Source organism: Cariama cristata, unplaced genomic scaffold, assembly GCF_000690535.1.
Source record: "Cariama cristata isolate BGI_N322 unplaced genomic scaffold, ASM69053v1 scaffold16794, whole genome shotgun sequence".
NCBI classification, from domain to species: Eukaryota; Metazoa; Chordata; class Aves; order Cariamiformes; family Cariamidae; genus Cariama; species Cariama cristata.
This window is the reverse complement of record NW_009612502.1, coordinates 19,862-38,081: the sequence shown is the minus strand read 5'-3', so window position 1 is coordinate 38,081 and position 18,220 is coordinate 19,862. Positions and strand designations below refer to the sequence as shown.

The 18,220-nt window shown below is 36.5% G+C and overlaps 1 protein-coding gene across 1 annotated transcript in view; it reads right to left on the bottom strand.

Moving 5' to 3' along the window:
- PSME4 (proteasome (prosome, macropain) activator subunit 4) overlaps positions 1–18,220 on the bottom strand; it is a 60,922-nt gene that overhangs the window by 29,855 nt on the left and 12,847 nt on the right. Inside the window, exons 8-19 of the mRNA XM_009698676.1 lie at positions 17,912–18,004; positions 16,732–16,997; positions 14,941–15,127; positions 14,153–14,242; positions 12,298–12,362; positions 12,058–12,208; positions 10,290–10,388; positions 9,829–9,898; positions 9,310–9,377; positions 8,520–8,735; positions 6,291–6,448; positions 4,183–4,278 (exon numbers count right to left, since the gene is read on the bottom strand). Coding sequence (XP_009696978.1) covers positions 4,183–4,278; positions 6,291–6,448; positions 8,520–8,735; positions 9,310–9,377; positions 9,829–9,898; positions 10,290–10,388; positions 12,058–12,208; positions 12,298–12,362; positions 14,153–14,242; positions 14,941–15,127; positions 16,732–16,997; positions 17,912–18,004 — 1,559 coding nt within the window. The remainder of the gene's footprint in view (positions 1–4,182; positions 4,279–6,290; positions 6,449–8,519; positions 8,736–9,309; positions 9,378–9,828; positions 9,899–10,289; positions 10,389–12,057; positions 12,209–12,297; positions 12,363–14,152; positions 14,243–14,940; positions 15,128–16,731; positions 16,998–17,911; positions 18,005–18,220) is intronic.

Here is an 18,220-nt window from a genome sequence, read left to right as displayed (position 1 = left end):
TAGTGGAGAGGCCTTATAATTTGCAACAGCTCTATTTTCCTACTGCAGAAAAAACTTCAAAAGAATTACAGCAACAACAGAACACCAAGCAGCAGTTACTATATGACTGGAAGGCAATCTCATGCATTTATCTCTGCAATTTATTTTAAAGCAGAAAGGTTTAGAATTTCAATCCAGATTCACCCATTTTCTTCCCCCAAAACACTGCTCATAACTTTTGCTATATTCTCATCCCTCTAGAAGACTACCAGGTTTATGTAATACTGTGATCTAAAATTCATCCATCCAAGAAAACCCAAACCTCGCATCTAATGTATAGGAATTTTATGTAACAACACAGGTCAATTATGACAACCGATAATGAAGTCAGCATTTGGCCAGCTTGTGACATCTGTGATATACAGTCAATACATGATTTTCATGATCAGTTTTCCCTGTTACTTAAGCAAAAAATCCTATACTTCCTTCCTCAGTCAAGTCATCTTGCTTTGTATTAGTCACTGTTACAATCAAGTCACTTAAATTAATGATCAACCCAGGTACAGTGGTCTCATACTGTTACAGCCTGCTCCTAATGAAGGAAGCAGCTTTTCTCCATTATTCCTGCCACTGTTTTCCTCTGCCTGTCACTCACGTAAGATTGCCAACAGACCCCAGAAACAAGGTCTGCAAATATTTGGGTAGTTTTCAGTTGTGACACAGAAAAAAGAAACCCCGTACGTTCAGGGAAAAAAAGCATCTCGGTGGCAGGAGCAGCCTGCATGCAGGTCAGAGTTCACAGTACCAACTGAACCATCATATCTAGTTCATCACCCATTACACACAAAGCTTTAAAGTTCATTCTACCCACGTATTTCTTTTGCTGAGGTTCAAATTACATAGCTTCAAAGCTCTACCCCGTCTATGTGACTTTCTTTTCATTCAGTGAGTAGGCTAGAAGCTTATAAAGGAGCAAATACTCATCATCTGCCTTTCTTGGTAAGAATCTTCAGGTATCCTTAACCATCAAGATGAAGGAAAATCTAGCAGTTACACCTACTCAGCTCTACTTTACAGCCAGTACAATTAACAATGCTGTACTACATGGTGTGTGATCAGCTATGGTTCATTGAAGTTAAGTGGCATAGGAGGTATCTGACAAGAAATCTCATGCCAGTTTGCTTTAGAAGTAGCACGTAGAATTTTTTTTAACTTACTGTTTCAAGCCATTTACCAATACCTGCATTCAAAACTATTCCTATACTGCCACTTTAGGACAGTGAATACCAACACCACTAGTGGTATGCGCTAACTGTGAATAGGCAGTACTTAACAGAAGGGTGTTCCGTAACTGACTTGGTTACTTTCAATAAAAGCCCTTCAGTTTGAAATCCGAGTGCTTTAGGTGCATTCCCACTATATATAATGGGAACAGGCTTGGGAATGTAAACTGCTATCTTACAAAAAAAATACCCCACAAACTCACAATACAATTAAAATCAAACTTTTTTTCTGTTTTAATAGCAAGTTCATCAAAAGACACCTCCTACCTGCAAACTGGATATAATGTTATGGAATTATGGGACAAACAGTATTCACAGGAAGCTGTTTCATACTGCTTTTTAAATCCAAAGATACCTCCCTTATTACAAATATTCCAGTTATTTCTTGGGGAAGGAAGAAGAGGAGCAAGTCAGTGGAAAGGACATCTTCCTTCTTGGTACAACTCCATTCTGTGACCCTTGCTTACATACAGTAACCCATTGAAACAGAATATACATTTCATAAGAAGCATCACTAGAATGAACACCATCTGTTCTGGATGGATGAACTCAGCCTCATCTCTCAAGATGCTAAATTGATACTGACCTTCATAACTGTTCTTGCTAACTAAGTTGAATAAACTGACAGGAGGGATCTGACATTCATTTGATATGAAGTGCAACAGGATCTCCTTAAGTATTTAGTCCACGTCACCACCGTGTAATCCACTGTGCAAAAACACACTCTACTTGCCTCACATTGTCTCCTTCATTAAAAATCCATGTTCTGTTTGTGCTAATTCAAATCACACAAAGAATAAGAACTAAAGCTTACTTAATTCAACTTCAGCAGGCAAATTCCAGAGTCCTGTGTAAAGTCACGGAAAAGATAAACTACCTTAACTATGTTTTTAAAAAGCCTTAATGTAAATGTAAAGTTTGGATGCAAGACCTGCTCACCATTGGCAGATGTTTCATCAATATGCATAAAGTCTGTCTAAAACCAGATAATGGTGGATTCCGAAGCTCTGCAGTCATTTAGTAGAATGAACTATTGAGATCCAAAATTCAGATTATTTGAGAAACGTCTGATTTTGATTTCTTTAGTAACAAATTGATTTCAGCATGTTCTCAAGTAAATTGTCTAGATTTAATGAGGCAGCACAGATAACTAACAGAATGAAGCAAATCTTCCATAAAGTATACAAGTAATTTAGAAGTTGATTATAGGCTAATGTCCTAATTTGTACATTAAGAATTTACAAACCTTGCCCAACAATATAAAAAGACAATTCGAAACACAAAAACAGAGACAGTCTACATGAACACATTCTAACAACAGCTACAATTCACTCTTCTTCACAGGTGGTGAGATTCTCTCTTCCACCAAATGAAGCTTCAGTTATTGACAATCAGATAGCCTAGACATGGGCACAAAACTGCTTACTCTTACATAGGTGTTCCTTCCTTGAATAACAAAATACTATAGCTACAATAGATTTATTTTTTTTGGGGTGGTCTTAAAGACTTTTTGAGCCAAGATAGCCTTGTAATTTGAAGTTCAAGGCATCCAAGAACAAAAAATCCTTCTCCTTTGAAGGACCAACATCAGAAACTCTGTCCTTGAACCCATGAACTACATGAATTGCAAGTGTCTAGTGCTTGCTGCCTACCAGGCGCCAGGGCAGGATTCAGACTGAATCAAGAAGCAATGCTAACACGCTCCCATGTTTTCCCAACATGGATCAGTAGCACATTGCTGGTACAGGAATAGTCAATGCCTCCTGAAAGGTGTTGGAGTCCTTATTTTAGAAGGTAAGTCATAATCAGCCTGAATGCCCTGCACTGCCTCTAACTAAAAGATTACTTCCCTGAATTTCTTACACAGTCAATGGTAAAAGATGGCCTCTGCAAAGCTCTCCAGCTTAACAAATATTCTAACAACCACTCACGGGGAGCCTCTCCCACTGTACAAGCAGCACACAGAAGCTAGGCACCTGAAATATGGTTGGACTCAATCTTAAAAGGTCCTTTCCAACCTAAATGATTCTAAGTTTGAGACTCTATCAATGCTCCTTGGCACTTTTAGTAGCTGGCACTTGGGCAAAAAAACCCCAAAACACCCAAAACTCAGCAACAACTTTATAGTCACCAAATAGAGACTGCGGCCATAAGCTTAGTTGAAACCCTCCACATCTTAAACATGATACATAAGAACAGGAATACAGAGATCAAACTCATAATTGCCTCTAATGTTAATATTTCAACACACTTTGGCAAAGAGTCAAAGCTAAAGCACCAATCCCATCTATTAAAAAATAGTCTGTTTTAAAGTCTGAATTACTGTAATGCAACCGAAAGTTCCTATTACTTCCAAAATGAAAGTTTCTCAAGTATTTTTGCTAGAGTTCTACTATATGCTGGCACCAGTAGTCAGCTTCTGCTGTGACGTTATTCACAGCGGTCTGAGCATTCAAACGGGACTTATTTCCTATTTTAATTGGAGAAGACAGCTGGCAAGAAGTTAAGTTCAGAACATTTATGACTTTACTCGTTCAGGGTGACAGGAACATTAGTAAGATGGCAGTTCACTGTGGTTTGAAGGCTTCTTTTAGAGGAGGGGAAACACATGAGTAAATGCCTGGCTTCCATTTCCTTTACATAAAGAAACATCAGCAATGCAGTGCCGTCACCTACCTTTTTAAAACATTTTCAGAGTCTTGCACCAAAAAAAGCACTTAACATTCTTTCATGTTTGAAGGACTCAAATGTTTCTGTGAGGCACTATTTCAGATTTCTGTATCTTTATACTAGTACGAGTTCTTTAAAAATAGCCACTAGAAGTAGTTGTGTGGTAATAGCAATAAGAAAGCACTAAAAACCAGTATGAAGTAATATAACTGCTAAGAACATTTGTGATATAAAAATAAATTCTACTTACAGATGAGCCACCCTTTCTCCTTTCAGAGGAGGCAGAACGTTCCCAGAACCAATCAAGCAGTTATGCACTATAGCAAGACACTGCTGCACATCATCTCTTAAACAAAGAAGAAAACTTGATTACTTATCTGTTAAATGCTTGAAAAATATAAAAATTATACGCCATATATTTTTCCTGAAGTTTTTATAAAAGCTTTTATCTTTAGCTGTATCAGTTCTAAACACAAGAGGGAGCACTACAGAAATCAAGCTGTGCTTTTTTGATCCAAGCTAATTCTGTTACAGTACTCCAACATTCAATTTTGTTTTCTGAAAAACTTGTTTTGGAGATTTTATATTCTGAAACCGTGAAGATAACTTCAGTATAATGAGACAAACTAGTCTCAAAACAGACAGCTTTACCCCAAAAAACTATTTTGAAGAATTTTATCTGAATCTCAGATAAAACCCATGAAATAACTCCTCACCCCAAAGCCAAGAAAAGTCCTTCTCACCATGAGTAGGATGAGGAAATACTTTCTTTAATTGAATATTTTAGTCTGAAGATAAATTATAATGCAACAATGTGAACAACTTTTTTCTGTGTTACTTCAGAAATTAAGGAAGCCATCTCATCTAAAGTAGTAACCTTTAGTATATAGTTACAAATTCTGCCCTTTATTCCCATCTTTGTGGTAAGCAGCTCTGATTTGTAAAATAACTCCTTTCAACCCTCTTAAGAAGTTCCATAACTGAATAGTTCTTATGTATTACTTCTCAACTCTCTAAATACATGTGTTCAACAAAGGCTGTTAGAATTTTCCATTTTATCTTTTGTAATAGAAAATCTTACTCTGAAGCTCCTAAATATGTCAAAGATATTTTTATTTCCAATTATTACTTAGTGGAATACTGGAAAAAACATTGGACAAGAATTCAAGCTCCAGGAATATTGCAATTCAAAGCAATAGCAGGCTCATCTAGTATCCCGTTTATTCACACCTGTTACTCCCCTCAGCAATTAATGGTATTCACTCTTGCAGCTTTCCTCTCTTGCCTTCCAATGTAATTTGCAATAAATGCACTTGGTGTATTCTCCCAAATCACCACCATTTATTTCTGTTAGGTTGGACAATGAAGCCTTGACCAAATCAAAGTCCAATTCTGCTATACATTAACAGCTTTACATACAAGGTATCAAAGATTTAAAAACAAACAAACAACCACCCCCCCCCCAAAAAAAAAAAAAAAACCACACATACAAATAAACCAAAGACTTAAATAGGAAGCATATCCTTTCTTCATTTAGTCTAAGTATACTTTCTGATTGCAGTTTGGTGGCATTGATTTGTCAAGCATATATTGGCTTTTTCAGATAACAAAAAGTGTGGGAACTTGGTCAGACACGAAAGTGTTTAGGAGTTTGATACACCATGCCCTGTTTCATGTAGTGCTGCACTTTACAGCACGAGGTGTAACGTCACATGCTATGAACATTAACTGAAGTATATATAGCTTCAAGGATGCACATGAGAAATAAAGAATGTTAAAGATTAATGCTTGTAAACAGCTTTAGCTATTTGATACTTGTGCTTGGGAAACTATCCTTACGAAGCCACGGTTTCACACTAACACAGTTTAACAAGATTGGGCAATGGTATTCTTGCCTTCGCTCCTATTTGTTACGCCACTGACTCTGCATTACCTCCTCAGTTTCAACACTGCAACTTGCGCAGGGACACACTATGTACTGAATCCATTTACGCGTAGGAAGGAAGTGGAGAGAGGCTGATTTCCAAGCCAAATCAGCTCTGTGTTCCACTTCATAGCTTAGGAACACAAATGTTTGTGCCAAAATAACAAGATAAAGAGTCTAGAGGAAGAGCTTTATTATTCCTTGCTACAGTTAAATGGAAACATAATTTGTGGTATGTATTTAAAAAAATTCTCTAACAGAAAAGTCATTATACCAACACAAAGTGTCTTAAGATTTTATTTTTTTTTTTAAGAGTATTTCTGTTCAAAATAATGTTATCCATTTTATGAAATGCACTTCCAAGCTACATGTACTCTTAAGAACAGCCATGAGTGGATAAATGCACCTTCTCCTTATTACGTATCACCACTAACCTGGACATTTCTAGTTTTCCAATTGCATAGTGCTCTAGTCTGGTGAGCTCAGGCTGAAGAAAAGTATCCAGCAAATAAAAAGCAAAGTTTATTTCCTCAGATGAAGGAACATGCCACTGGATGTCCAAGTTCCACAGGTCACCTGGTTTACCCCAGTCCTGTAGTAAATAAAGACATTTCTTATTAATCAAACTATGAAGCAAATTGTCTTTTTAAAAAATTTGCATTTGCTATTACTAAAAAAAAAACCCAAACACATGAACAAGGTACTGCTGCAAAGCAGTTACCCTGACAACTCCAGGAAAAAAAAAAACCAAACACAACACAAAACACCATAAAACCAAACAGAGATCCCAAACCTACTATAATGTCTACATGTACCTGAAAAATAACACATACCTGAAAGGACTAAAATGAAAAAGACCGTACTGGTCTAATTGAAATATAACTTTATTATTCCTTTGGCTAGATACAATTCATAAATATTCTTAAATACAGCTCAGACTTTTGATACTCCCATATAGAAGATTAAGAAGCTAGCCCATTTAATAATGCTTCTTTTCAGTTCTGAACCACAATCAGGAAACTTGGTACTTTCATTTTAAAAGTAAAAAAAGAAAGCTAAATTTTAAGTTGGACTTTCCATACAATGCTAGGTCATCCCATAACAAAGACAACTTTTTATATTTTGGCTTACAAAGAGCTTAGGCTTGCTATAGAATTAATACCACTTGAGTATTTGGAAGGGAAAAGTCAATATTTAGTATTAATTCATATTCAAACCTGAAGTCCATGCTTAGGACTATATTAATTAATAGATAGGCGTCTGCAGTCCTCACTTTCCATTTCCTATCTTTTCCCAATTTTACATTGTAATTTAGTATTTCAAAACTTCACTATCTCTTCTTAAAATGCCTAACTGATCTGACTGGATAAAAAGTACAGAGAACTACAGTAATACACTTACTCAATGTAGCCTGCTATTATGGCTCTTCCTTGGAAGAGCAGGCTAGTGCTCCATGAATATTACTTGAGAAAGTGACAGAACTGCAGTTTTACACTGGGGCAGGGTAGGAAGCATGTAAGTGGCAAACTCAAGCTGTTAATGGCAATTAAGAGTTGATATAAGATACACTTTCTAAAGTTGCCACTGATGTATGGAACAGCAAAGTAATTGTGAATTTTTTCAATTTCAGAGCAGGAATTTAAAAGAAAAATTCTATTCTTGTGTTAGGTCATTTATTTAAGATTTTTTTGTTTGTCTTTAAAGAGTATCTGGCTCAACCCGATGTTCCCATCGGTTTATAAAACTGTACTAGCTTACAGTAACAAGCATTACATTATCTGGTGTTGTAAAGTTATGTAAAAGAACACTTTTCAGCAAAATGCAGTTTTATATTCAAATAGGCCAGCTGAAAAAACTGCTGCACTGTTCATCTGTAATACTGATAAATTGACCTCAAAGTCAATAGCAGACTAGCATATTACTTTTGACAGTTTCAGTAATCTTTAATATTGCCAATCCTACTTTTATTTTATCTCAAGCTCAGTGTAGAATCATTGTTCATTTGTTGTTCTGCCTACCTGTAAAATACCATATCTCCTTTCTCGCAACTGTTTTGCACTGATGTACTCATTTTTCCATGCACTCACCATTACTTGTCGTACCTCGTAACCACATTTATATGAAGAGGAACAAGGAAAGGCTGCAGCTCTCATCCACAAAAGCAGATGAAAGACTAAGTTTGTCCCAGTGCAACAATGCTTCCTGTGACTGGATATTTAACTTAAAGTGAACAGCAAAATCCTCCTGCTAAACTCCAAACGTAACTGTTTATACCACTGTACTTCATAATAGCTGGGTCTCAGTTAAATACATCAAGTATTACAAAATTAAGAAACATGAGCAGGCACTCTTGCTTTGTATTATCTTGTTGCAGTCATGCAACCACTGTAAAACACACGTCATAAAATACTAATATGTCATGCTATAAAACTACTCAGAACAACAGTCATGATTCATTTTTTGCTATCAATATAATTTTAATTAACTTGTAATTTGCTATATGTTTCAAAGCCCAAAGCATCTTTCAATTACACTTTCCATTGCCGCTATCTATGTTCAGAAATCTCCAAATAATAACAAATAATATAGTGTATGATTGGGTTTTTTTTTTTTTTAAAAAAGAAAGTCAAATCCTCTAATCCTAAATAAATGAAAATCCTTGCCTTGATAGGAAAGTATTCAGAAAGAGGCTTGTCAAAGCCACCTGGCACACTGCAGTACTCTGTGGGGTAGATAAGTGTAGCAGAACGAAGAAGATGGTGCAGTAGGTTACAAGACAGAATGTAACCCTGCTTACAGGTTAAGTGTAGGGTTCGCTGCAGTATCTTCCCAAGCTGCTCCCTGTATGGTAGCAACTTCTTTCCATCCACTCGAGTGATCTAATAGGAAAGACAAACATTTCAAAGGTAAACATAACTGATTTTGTTCTAGAGGACTTAAGAGAGGATTACACCGCTCAACTGATCCCGTATCTGGTTTCATTGTGTATGTCACACTGAATTCAAATTAAAGACTGAGCTTGCACACGAACTACCACTTCTACTGCTGTTGGAAGTTTAAGTAATACATAAGAACCATGATATACATTGCTTCTTGACCCCATTCAAAATCTTTTAGCAATACTCGTATACATTTTGAAATTAAGTTTAAAAGATTTATCTTTACCAAAAGCATTTATGTTTTTCCCTGCATTGATCCCTCTTTTTTTCTCTATCCCTCAATAACTGTATTAAATGCTTTAACTTTATTCCACACACACACTGTATGCTTATTTTCTTCATACAGCAGCCACTTATGTCCCATTTAAAGTTAGATAAGAAAAAGAAGTTATGCAGTGTCATTCATACAACATTTACTTTTTTTTAACAGTAGAAGTTTATTTTCTTCTTCTTTCAGGGGCATTAAACAGGATTCAATTATGTACATGCACAGGAAGAATATTCTTTGCAATACCTCTGACAAAAGCTGAAGGTTCCAAAGTAGTTCCTTATCTAGTTCTTCATCATGTAATACATCATCATCTAGAGGAACAAGTGATAAGCACTGCTGTAACGATACTGCAGTCAAATTTTCCAAACAAGCTAAATCAAACCAGATGCTTGCATCCCAAAACTTTACTCCCAACCCTTCTGTTGCAACCTTCCAAATCATATTGCACCCAGTCCAACTGGAAGTTGCTTTCGCCAATTTAACATCTTGAATGCTTTTCGAGAAACTGAGGAATGTCTGGAGACATTTTAAACTGCCACATTTTTAAAGAAGCATGCTCCTGTAGCTTGATAGATTTCTGTCTTGAAATTACATATAAATAGTTGTTGGTTTGGTTTTTTAGACAAAATAATGGACAGCATTAATTTTCCATCATTGAAATGAAGTTGTGGAAAACATACAGAAGTTTTAAATGTTATTTTCATGTTTAACAAAAGTCAACCCAAACCAAAGCAAAAAACACCAGAAGTCTTACAAACTTACTGACTGTGAGGTGAGTTATAACACTGCAGCAATGTGGTACAAACAGCTTTAAGGATTCCTCAGGGCGGCACTGGAAACAGCATCATAAATAGCCCATTTTAAAAAAAGATGCCTTATGGAACTCAGCGCATACATTGATTAAAATCTTCTAACAACATTATTGAAAAAGAGAGAAGAATAGATTGTATCTCAACTCCAATCCAGAGTCAGCCTGACTTCACGATTTTTTTAAACACTCAATAAAACCTAAATTTAACATACATGCAAGAAAAATACTTTGTGAATTAACTTCTCGAAATACTGCCATATGCTACCATTCAATTTTAGAAGACATAATATTAAGAATCACCTGTATTTACATGAAAAATTAAAGATCTTACATTAAAAGAAAAAAGTAGCAGTAGTGGCTTTTTTTCTTTTTTAAACTAAAGATCAAGTCAAGTCAGAGCATTTTCTCTCACTTTTACTGCAGCTCGGCACATATCGGCAACCATTCGACCAGCAACTCTCGTCTCAAATATATTTGAAACAGCAAAGTTAAAAACCTTCTCCAAGGCAACCTAAAAATAAGTACAAAAAGATGGAGGTTACTTTTTTAAAAAAGAAAACTAGGTATCACAAAATGTTACACAGAAGGCACCATCTGTACATAACACTTTATTCTTTTAAAACAAAAGACTGCAACCATGATCGACTTTCAAAAAATCAGAATAGAGAGACAGAGAAAGCAGTTCTGTGGGATGCCTACAGCTGAGTAAAATGTACGTACTACCACAATTAAAGCTGACAATACTATAGAATAGAAAGACTTAAAACTTATGTGAATAGTAATTGCTTAGGAAAAAAAACCCCTAAATGTTATCAGCACATGACTCGCACTCTATGCAACACCTATGTCTAACTGTACAACTACTGCCTTGAGCAGAAGAATAAAGGCTGCTACAGAATCAGAAATGACAAAAGGTTTGTCAAAATAGTTTCAGTTTACAGATTTTCACTTTCTTTTCTTCTTATTTATTGGAACACTCCGTTACAGTAACACACTGTAACGGGAAAATACATGACAGTATCCAGTATCATTAAAATAATTCAATTACAGGAAAGTCCATATTCCCCTTCTGCCCCCAAGAGTTTATAAACAAAACACACCGAGTGCTTTAACTGGTGACATAATGGGACATCACTTCTCAAATGTTCACTTTGGGAAGAAAGGAAGTCAGAGAAACCCCGTTGACTAATGTAACCTTGGGGTGCTTCTGAAAAGCTACTCAGAAAAACACTTTTCCCTGAATAAGTCACAGTCTGCTAAAAGGAAAACTATGCTATTTCACATGTGAAAGTGAAATAAAGCCAAGACATCCCTTAGTTAACAAATAAATAGGGAATTAACTATCAACTATTTAAGTGGTCAGCATTTTTTAAAGCAGCTTTTTACCATCCAACACCTTGCAAAGGCAAGCTGAACTATTCACACTGTAGATCGCATTTGACCACTTTAATAATGAACAATCAGGAAAAATACAAATTAAATGCTTAATGACAATGAAAAATTAACTTAAGACTTACATTAACCAAAATATTTCAGACAAAATCATACCTATGTGCCCAATGCAATGGTTGAAAATGTACAAAACCTAGCATCTCCAAATATATACATAAAGTAATATAAACTGATTTAAATGTGTCAACTCAACCTGCAAGGAAAGAATCTGTCCATGTAACAACATAGATTCTCCACCCCCCTCCCTCAGAGTGATTTTAATCCAGGTAATTTTTCTGATCCCATTAGCCACACGGCTCCTTGAACAGCTTCGTTTGCCCAGCTGAGGAAGTGTTAGGGAGAGGGAGAGAAAAAGAAAGCAGGGGGCTGGGTAGGTTAGCATAACCATCAAAAGACAGGAAAAAAAATCACAGCCTAACATGATAAAATAATCTGTTAGAATGATTTCTTCTAGCTTTTATCATCAGTTGGCAAGAGAGCATCAAGAACCTGAGAGCTCTGTACATAAAACAATGTATATAAACAATCTGTATAAACAATAATGCATATAAAAAAAAATCTCAAAACAAACTGACATGAAGTTCTAAACTTCTCCCCCCACCCTTTCCTTCGTTAAACATGAAAGTTCATGATAAGGCAATGAAGAAAGGAAGATTCTGAACGTACCAGTCATTCACAACAGAAAATTAAGCCTCTTAAGTTAGATGGAAAGCCCATGTTCTACATACCTTAAAGATATCCTTTGAACACTGAGTAAGGATTGTACTGAAAGTAGAAGACAGACCTAATTCCACTAGACTCTCTAGATGAGTCATTTTCTCTGTTTCAGTCTCCTCTCTGGTTTGTTCTAGTGTGCTGCTCTCTATAAGCCCAAAACATCTACACAAATACAATAAGGATAATGTTAGTAAGTGGAACTTTGAAGTTTTAAGTTTTTCATGCCAAGATTTCACCTGTCCTTAGCTTACCTATCCATGAACTGCAGTACAAAATCCTCAAATTCAGCAGTTGCAGAGCACAATTCTCTTTCCACCTACAGTTTTCCGATGCAAAAGAAGCACAAAAGGTTGACTTTTCTTAAGGAAACATAATATAAAGTTTATTTCCTATATTACCTACTTCAAAAACACTTCCAGTTTAAGTGATATAGACTACAGCACATCTCCCATTAAAGTTTGCATAGTCTCAAGTACATTACATGAAACAATTATTACATTTTGTTTATGCTGCCCTGTCCGATTTCCTGGCCTTGACATCTAGCCAAATAACCTCTCAGGGCGAAACCAGGTCTGCCTCCATGGATACAACCTTTGGCCTTACTACTGATCCTCCTTTTTCCAGCAGGAGGTCAGCGAATGCCAACTGTGGTGGCAGACTTGGCTCTGCTGACATACTTACAGTAAACATTCAGCACACAAACTCCTCTTAATTTTTGAGTGCTGCAGCTCTGGGGCAATGAAATTAACCTTCTTCAGTAGCTCAGCATTTAAAATCTGTGCAATCTGTAGCTACTAACTGTTTTCTGAGCTACAAGAAGAGTCTTCTAGCCATGGACAAGTTATTTTACGTGGCAGTTGCTACTACCATAGCAGATACGGCTGCTGCTGTCTCATTTGTAGTATGCCAGATACAGCTTCGCTATCTGTGCTTGAACTGCTGTATCAAAAGCAGAACCAAAAGCCTAGTTGTAAGTATAGAAACAAAAACTATTTCCCATTCTTTCCTGCATTTTTTCCTACGTGAAAAAGAAAAGGACAAAGTATTAGAACAATGCTGGAGAAATGGAGCACAAGGAGCTCTAAAACCAGAGATGTATACAAATGGCAAGCAGCAAACAGGTGGGGTGACCATGTCTAATAACAAAAGGGCAACAAAGGATAAAACACAGAAGAGGGAAATGAGGTTCCCTGTCTAATGGTGTTACTATCTCTTCATCAGAAGAGATTAACAAGCATCTGAAGACAATGCAATAGAATCATCAGAAAAGAGAAGCATGACTGCAGGAACACTTTGAAGAGGAGCAAGTGTTTTGAAATTATTTCCCACAGGAGGAAAACAGCCCTGAAAAGCTGATGAGTGCATTAGTTTTTTGAAAAATAAATCCAAACAGTTTTGGGAAGCTTTTTTCTGTTTGCTTTTGGTTTTCTGTCAGGTTGGTTGGTTTGTTTTAACACATACAAAGTTTTCAACAAGAAGAGATCAAATTCCTTCCAGAGTCTCCTAGACAATCAACTAGTTATCTTTTACCTCACTCTGGTTTTAAACTAGAAATGATGTATATACATCTTAAAACAACACTGTAGTCATAATGCTTTTTTTTGTTTTTCTTTATTGTTTCCTTAATGCTTTATGGTGAGAAGAATTTTCAACTATTTAATGGTAACAAACCTGCTATCTTATCAGACTCGGAAAAACTTAGATGGCAAGAGACCTCTGGAGACCATGTAGTCCAAACTCCCACTCAAAGCAGGGCAAGCTCAGAGTCAAATTACACTACACAGGGCCTTGTGCAGCTAAGTTTTGACATAAAAATATGAAACTGTTTTAATTTAACATTATCTCTACAACAACCTATCAACTAAGCAGCAACACTACGAATACATGGCCAATTCGCACACTGATGTCAGCTCTACCACACTGACCAGAAACAAACATGATCCACATCTTTGGGTTTTTTGTTGCATTTTTGTTTAACAGTTTTACATATTCAAAAAGAGAGTAGCAAACCTGTTAACAGTTCTAAAGAGACTATAACATTGCTAGGAATTAAATTGAAGACTAGGTTATAGGGTTTTTTTTTATATATCTGCACAGCACTCTTACCTCTGAAAGGTCATCTCTTTCTTGCAATACAGATGAACAATCTACTAAAGGCACCAAAGTAGAAAATGTTGCAATGAACTGGAATGTAATCTGTCGAGAGTTGCAAACAGCTCTTTAGTAAGTGTTACTGTATTCTACACATTAAAAAGCTTTTGTAATTAAGGTATAGGAACTAAAGTAAATCATTACATTAAAAAAAAATTCCAGAGCCTAATTCTTCCACCCCAAAACTTCAATAGTTATTTCTGATTTCATATATAAAACTTACCAGTCAGCACTGTGCAAAACCCCTCAACTTTCTGAGTGAAGTAACACTTATTTTGTGCTGAACTTTAAAGTTAAAAAACCCCTATAACGTTTACATTGTTTGAATAGTCAATTAATGTGAAATCCTGAAGATGTGGGGTTTTAGGACCTAATTTAATGAAAATCTAGTGATAAGGGTCTTCCTATTGATCTTAAAAAAAAATAGGAATATTTGCTAGCAGCTCTGGAACATCTATTTTATCTTGTTTTTCAGAGCTGCCCAAAAAGTCAGTACAATGCTTATCACAATCTAGTGTTAAAGATTCACCTGGCACTGTCCAACCAGCCAAAAGCGTTATCGTAAGTTAGAGGCTTGTAATATTAACTTTTTACAAATAAAACTGTACAGGAACAAAATCAGGTTAAGAATTTCTGGAAACATGAGTTACTTGCTTTCATATGAATATAAAAAAACCCCAACCCTTCAGAGTGAACTAGTTGGCTGGCTATCTTCTAAAAAAAGGTAAGATTTACACACTCACCATACATTTGCTGAAGTCATTTGGATCCACCCCAGGCAATGCTCTCATCAGTAGAGGTAGCATGTGTGTTGGACCTTCAGGAAACCACTTCCCCCCAGACACCAGACTACGAGCTACTCCAATTACACAGCTTAAAGTAGCTGTGAGCTGATGAGGTTCTGTCAATGTCTCAAGTGCAGGATATGTTCTATGAAGTTTAAGAGCAGTTGTATTAGGAACAATAAAGCTTCTAAAGTCTTCAAAGAAAATCAAAGTGGATTGTACATGCTAATTTCTACTGAAAAGGTAGAAAATTTCTGCAAGAAAAATTCAAGCTAATGAACGGTTCCAAAATTTTTTTCTAATCTTTTTCCAACGGAGTTAACATTGTTCTATTAGAAAGTGTTCCTTTCATTTTGATCAGTCCTATTCACAACAAATTCAGGATTAAATAATGTTATCAGTTGCAGCATAGGAATTAATAACTGCATGGGCTCCTAGATTCAAAGCTATGATGATTTTCATGTTTGAACTTTAAGCTAATGCAAGCTGTGTACTTAAAAGTGCGAAGTTCTTGTGGGAAGCATGAAAATTTGCCTTGACTGCCTCTAAATAGGTTGAGGGGTGTATTACTTAATGTTACATTAAACTCCATACCTTTTTTATAAAAACCTGTTAAGTTACTGTGATTTTTAAACCTTTTCTACACTATGTACTTTTCAGCAAACTGCATAACACATCCTACTGTTATCAACAATCTAGAGTTCAAACAAGAGTCATAGTGCTAGCCCTGCCCCACGTCATCCAAAGCACAAAGGATCTACATCTACTCAACAAAACGAATCTGGAACTGCAGCCAAGGCAAACATACCAGTGATAGTTTGAACCTCTGAGCAGACGTTCCGTTCTGCTCTGCTCTCAAAACAGAAAAAGTAGTCATACCCAATAGGGGTGTCCACTGCTGTCCTTCTTAGAACCATTATCCTTGAAATATTTTCATATAAGAGCAGATTTATCAAGTTTTTTCAGACAGTTGAGTCAGTAAGCTATGGAACTCAGGAAGGGCGCTTCAAGACAAACTCATTTCTCCACTATTTTTACAATACGAGTTGTCAAAGTACAAAAGATTGCATAGGAGGGGGAATATGGATAGGGACTAGGAAGAAAGCTTTTCATTGGGGCAGGACAAGGTTACATTTTTCTTTTGGAATTTCAGGCACCAAGGCATTAGTAATAGTACAAACTAAGTATTTTACACAGGCACATACTTTAGTCATTTGCTTATGAAGTCAGAAGCAATGACAGTAATTTTGAACAATCTGTAACCGTAACATAGTCTGATACAAAACAGAAATGTAAAACTTATGCCTGTTACTACACAAACATGCAACACCACCACTTGTATTTGGCCCAATTGAAAGCTAGTGAGAAGGCATACGGTGGCTCATGAATAAAGGGTCCAAAGTTGCTTTTCCCAACTGATCCACCCACTACCTGATACAAAATGCTAACAGAAATGCAAATCACCTGAGGACTACCCTATATTGCACAAGCTATGAACAGCTCCCAAAACTACTCCCTTTGCCGGGTGTTTAAAAGAACCAAAGCAAGTAAATTACAATAAAAAACCAAAGTCCTCCCTCACTCCCTGTCCTGACTTGGGGGGATTGCTCAGGGATATGTATCAGCAGTTCCTCTCACTGCAAGCATTCATTTGCAGCAAGGAAACTGCTTATCATTTAATACAACTGCTTTGCATATTTATTTGCTGGGAAAGGAACAGGGAAGTTGTAATGCTTCTGCAGAACTTACTTCTCAAGTACAGGTGGAATTACTAATTCAGGACGCATCAGTGCAAGGTTCTGCAGGGCCTGGGCAGCCTCCAGACTTCCAGTTTTACTAAACATAGCCAGAAGAACAGGTTGAATAATGCATTCTACAAAGTCTGTAACATCCTGATCAGTAAGTTTATGACTATCAGGCACAGGAGTTAACCAAGTCATTTTCTTGTAGCGCTCACGATGCAGCCTTCTGACAACACCACTGGGTAACCTTTGAAGTAGTTTCATCAGTTTGTTCTGTTGAATACAGAAGAAATGCTATTCAATTACTTGGCAATAGCAGAAGCTAAGCTGCCAAGCGTACAGCAGACAATTAATAAGCCAATATCTTGAAATTACACAACTGCAATAAAACTCAGAAGAGCTCTAAAATACAATGTTCACAATTCATCATTAAACTTCAGTTCCCAAAACATTAGTTATTATGCTGCCAGCACTATGCCTTTTTGATTTAACAAATCATGAAAAATCCATACAAAGGATACAGTCAAGAATCAAGATTACTTATCAGTAATTAGGACATCTTTGAGACCATTCTCTGCACATTCAGGTATAAGCAAATACCCTGTTCTAGAACAAGGTAGCTCCTTTGGCACTGCTTTGACTAGCCTTGCTATTTTAATCTGTACTTTCTACCAGCTATCACAGGGAGATTCTTACATTCTCTAGCAGAAGACTCCACTAGCTACAACACCTAGAAGTTATGCTTCATCAAACTAGATACGCATTGAAAATATTTTTTGCTTTGGTTCATCAAAACCAGATTTTGCTAACTTGGAGACAGCAGGTCAGTAATACAAAAGCTATGTCACACAAGTAATACTGATGCTGTATGTCACCCTCCTGTAAAGTGCTGACTTCTTTTTCCAACCTATGTATGAATTAGAAGTCTAGTTTTGGACTTCTAAACTGCACTTGGGTTAGATGTTTGATGAATATTCCCATTAGCTGCGGTCCCGACATCAGAATAAAAGCATGATTTGAATGACAGTAGAATCACGTACCTTGAAAATTAAAGCCTCAAAATACTATGCAACCAACAGACAATCTGGCTGTTGGAGCACATAGTGCATTTATCAACACTTTGATTTGACTGGTTTGACTGTTGAAATTACAGCCAAAGTTATTGTCTTGACATGCAAAAAACTCACCAGCCAGCGACCATTATTTGAAGGATGGTAAAAAGAGGCAATGCTATTGAACAATCCAGACAAGTGCTTCTGCACTAGTTTACTTGGTCCACCCTGTAAAAATAAGACACATAATTTTATTACACAGAACAAGTTAAAATGAATAGTTAACACAATAGTAAGAGGGATAAGCGAGTACTCTCACTTAGCACAGCAATACCTCAAAGCATCAAATCACATCTGCAAATTCCCTCCTATTCCCACCCTCAGCTCAGCACTAAGTAGCAAGTTCTCTCCGTCTGCTCTGATTAGGTGGACCCTAAAAGAGTT